This window comes from Lathyrus oleraceus, chromosome 7 (assembly GCF_024323335.1).
Source record: "Lathyrus oleraceus cultivar Zhongwan6 chromosome 7, CAAS_Psat_ZW6_1.0, whole genome shotgun sequence".
Classification (NCBI taxonomy): domain Eukaryota; kingdom Viridiplantae; phylum Streptophyta; class Magnoliopsida; order Fabales; family Fabaceae; genus Lathyrus; species Lathyrus oleraceus.
The window spans coordinates 168,286,208-168,289,220 of NC_066585.1; the positions used below are offsets into that span (position 1 = coordinate 168,286,208).

Here is a 3,013-nt window from a genome sequence, read left to right on the forward strand (position 1 = left end):
ACTAAGTGAAACTCGAAAGCACCAAAAAACTAGTCACTTATTTCTTCGATTCACTATGCCAAACAAGGGATTAGACAGCGCTTTTTTTGACATTAGACAGCGCTTAAAAGCGCTGGCTATACTGGCGCTGGTATAGGTCTTAGACAGCGCTTAATTTACTAAAAAAGCGCTGGCATAGGGGGGTTTAGACAGCGCTTTTTCAGTAAAAGCGCTGTCTAAAACCCCCCTATGCCAGCGCTTTTTTAGTTAATTTCATGTTGAAATTAACTAAAAAAGCGCTGGCATAGGGGGGGTTTAGACAGCGCTTTTACTGAAAAAGCGCTGTCTAAACCCCCCCTATGCCAGCGCTTTTATTAAAAAAGCGCTGGCATAGGTGGTTAATTCAACAAAATATAGTGTAAAAAAGCGCTGGCATAGGGTGGGCTATACCAGCGCTTTTACAGAAAAAGCGCTGGTATAGCCCACCCTATGCCAGCGCTTTTTTACACTATATTTTGTTGAATTAACCACCTATGCCAGCGCTTTTTTGATAAAAGCGCTGTCTAAGGTCAAAATTAAAATGCCTTTACCAGCGCTTTTTGCCTAAAAGCGCTGTCTAAGACTCCAAATTTTGGAGGATCTTTTTATACGTTTTCACCACATTATTTAGCACCTGTAAATTGCAAATTTCAGCAGATTTTCATAAATTGGAGCTTGAATCCAATCTATATGCACCTTATAGTTCAACACATTGTAGTTCTATCTTCTGAATATGCACATATACTTGAAAATCTATATGCATTATAAACACATTATAGTTCAACACAATATACTTCTAATTTCAGCAGTTTTTTGAGTATTTATATATATACTTGAAAATGTTTGCCTTTACAAAAAATCTACACATTTCTAATAACCTCCAAAAATGCTAATCAAAATGTATTTCAACACATTCTAGTTCTATCTTCTAAATATGCTATATAACCTGAAACAACACCAAATAAAGATTGTAGTAAGCAAATGGAATTCACTCAAAGTTATTCAGATCACATTCAAAATTAAAGTAAGAGTTCAATACCTCACAAAACCTGTAGCTCGATAATGAATTGACACAATTCCTCTTTAATTTCATCCAACTGATCTTTTGAGTAATAAGCACATCTATATTCATCAAAGTACTACATAATAATATAACATAGTATGATTTAGTTAAATCTATTTAATTATGAGAAATATGTGTTAAATATGAAAATAACTCATAAGTTAGAAATCCATACATCAGATGGAATATCTGTTCGATCCATAAGAAGAGTTTCTTTCATAAACCTCAACGTGTAATATCCACAATCTATATTATTACGTTGTCGAGGACACTACACATGGAAAAACAATATGGATAAATATCCTAAGTTTTATCATGTGTCATCACTAATATAATCAAAATTGTGATAATTAATATACCTCCACTCTATTCCATGTAATGTTATTGGCTTTTCTCTTTGGTACTTGAATTTTTCTTTGTGCTCGAACAGTTTGTATAATGCTATAATGAAATATAAACGAATATTTAGAACAATTCACATAAATAAATAAGTATACACACGAATATTGGGTTATTTGCACTTACGTGTCAACTATCGTCTTCATAGCAGGGTATGTTGTCCAATCATTGTGTAAAGAATCCAAATAATACACAATTTCTTTAAAAGGATTTATCGCGACCAACAACCAATGTCCACTGTAATAAAACAAATGTTAGATGGAAACTTTCTACACGACGTCAAAATATGAAAAATTATAACAGATGAATTTAGATTGAAGAACTAACCCGTCGCCGGTATTAAACGGTAAAAAGAACAACTTTTCTCTATCTGTGTCGGCCATAAAGCGCTCGACTACATACGTCCTGACTTCATCTGGTTTTCTTATCATTTCGGTTAATTTTCTCACCATGAAATATCCAACACGTATAACTTCGATCAATTCCACGCATCAGTAAATGCGATTTCAATCCATCTGCGTCAACCCGACCCATATAACAACAACCCAAGCAAGGACATTTCATTCGACTGGGGTCTTTGACATGTTCAACAGCAAACTTAACGAATTCCAATACCCCATTCTCGTACTCTTTCGACAATCGATCGGCAGACATCCATTTTTTATCCATGGTTTTCCTAAATTATTCACGCAACTATTTCAAAACAACATAAAAGAAGAATTTCCTAAGATAAACACTTTCGCGTCACAAAAAGAAGATTATTACAAACTAATAAATTATATATATATATATATATATATATATATATATATATATATATATATATATATATATATATATATAATATATATATATATATATATATATATATATATATATATATATATATCTATTCTTCTACTAACTATGAAGTGAAGTAACTATAACTATGTTGTAGTTATGCTATTAAAATCATGACAATTTGGATATTTATTATGATTGAATGTCAAATGATTGGAAATAATTTAGAGGACTAACACCCTATATGAATAAACAACTTATTTCCGCGTTTATCATATAATTGCTTATATTATAAGTCATTTCTATGAAAAAAAGAAGAAGAGGCAATAAGTTACTACCTTTTAATTGTGGATGTCAACAAAGCTTGTTAGCAATAGTCCTCAATTGAGTCCTAAGGAAATGAACACCCTATAAAATAAACAACAGCTTATTAGACATTAAACAGATCAAGCAATGTATCAATCAGTCAGTAAAGTAATCAACTAAAGTACAAGCAATTCAAGTAGGGTAATATGTCAATCCAAAACTAGTTCAGCATTGTCAAAAACCAATTTAATACCAATCCAACTTAGCAAAATATTTTCCAAACCAGTCCAACACATTCAAGCAAATAACAAGTGTAGTTCAAATGTGCAATATAGTTCAGCAGTCCAACATAATTCAAGTTTAATCAGTTCAGTTTCATGGCATCAGAAAAAAAACAATTCAACAAGGTAAAATCACAAGCCAAGTCAATGCAGTTCCATTCAATTA

The 3,013-nt window shown here is 31.9% G+C and overlaps 1 protein-coding gene across 1 annotated transcript; it reads right to left on the bottom strand.

The window, feature by feature from the left end:
* Positions 1-809: 809 nt before the first annotated feature.
* LOC127100777 (uncharacterized) lies at positions 810-1,917 on the bottom strand. Its single transcript, XM_051038049.1, has 6 exons — positions 1,808-1,917; positions 1,607-1,717; positions 1,441-1,522; positions 1,257-1,352; positions 1,058-1,157; positions 810-964 (listed from the first exon to the last, which is right to left on the bottom strand). Exons 1-5 carry the CDS (start codon positions 1,909-1,911, stop codon positions 1,059-1,061), a joined length of 492 nt encoding a protein of 163 aa, XP_050894006.1. The 5' UTR covers positions 1,912-1,917; the 3' UTR covers positions 810-964; position 1,058.
* Between the last annotated feature and the right edge of the window lie 1,096 nt (positions 1,918-3,013).

What these genes read in the sequence shown, in the direction of transcription:
- LOC127100777 (XM_051038049.1), bottom strand. Translation starts at nt 1,911, where the DNA reads ATGATAAGAAAACCAGATGAAGTCAGGACGTATGTAGTCGAGCGCTTT. An exon ending in CCGTTTAATACCGGCGACGG is followed by an intron (nt 1,718 to 1,807) that starts GTTAGTTCTTCA and finishes GTTTTATTACAG; the next exon opens with TGGACATTGGTTGTTGGTCG. An exon ending in TTACATGGAATAGAGTGGAG is followed by an intron (nt 1,353 to 1,440) that starts GTATATTAATTA and finishes TTCCATGTGTAG; the next exon opens with TGTCCTCGACAACGTAATAA.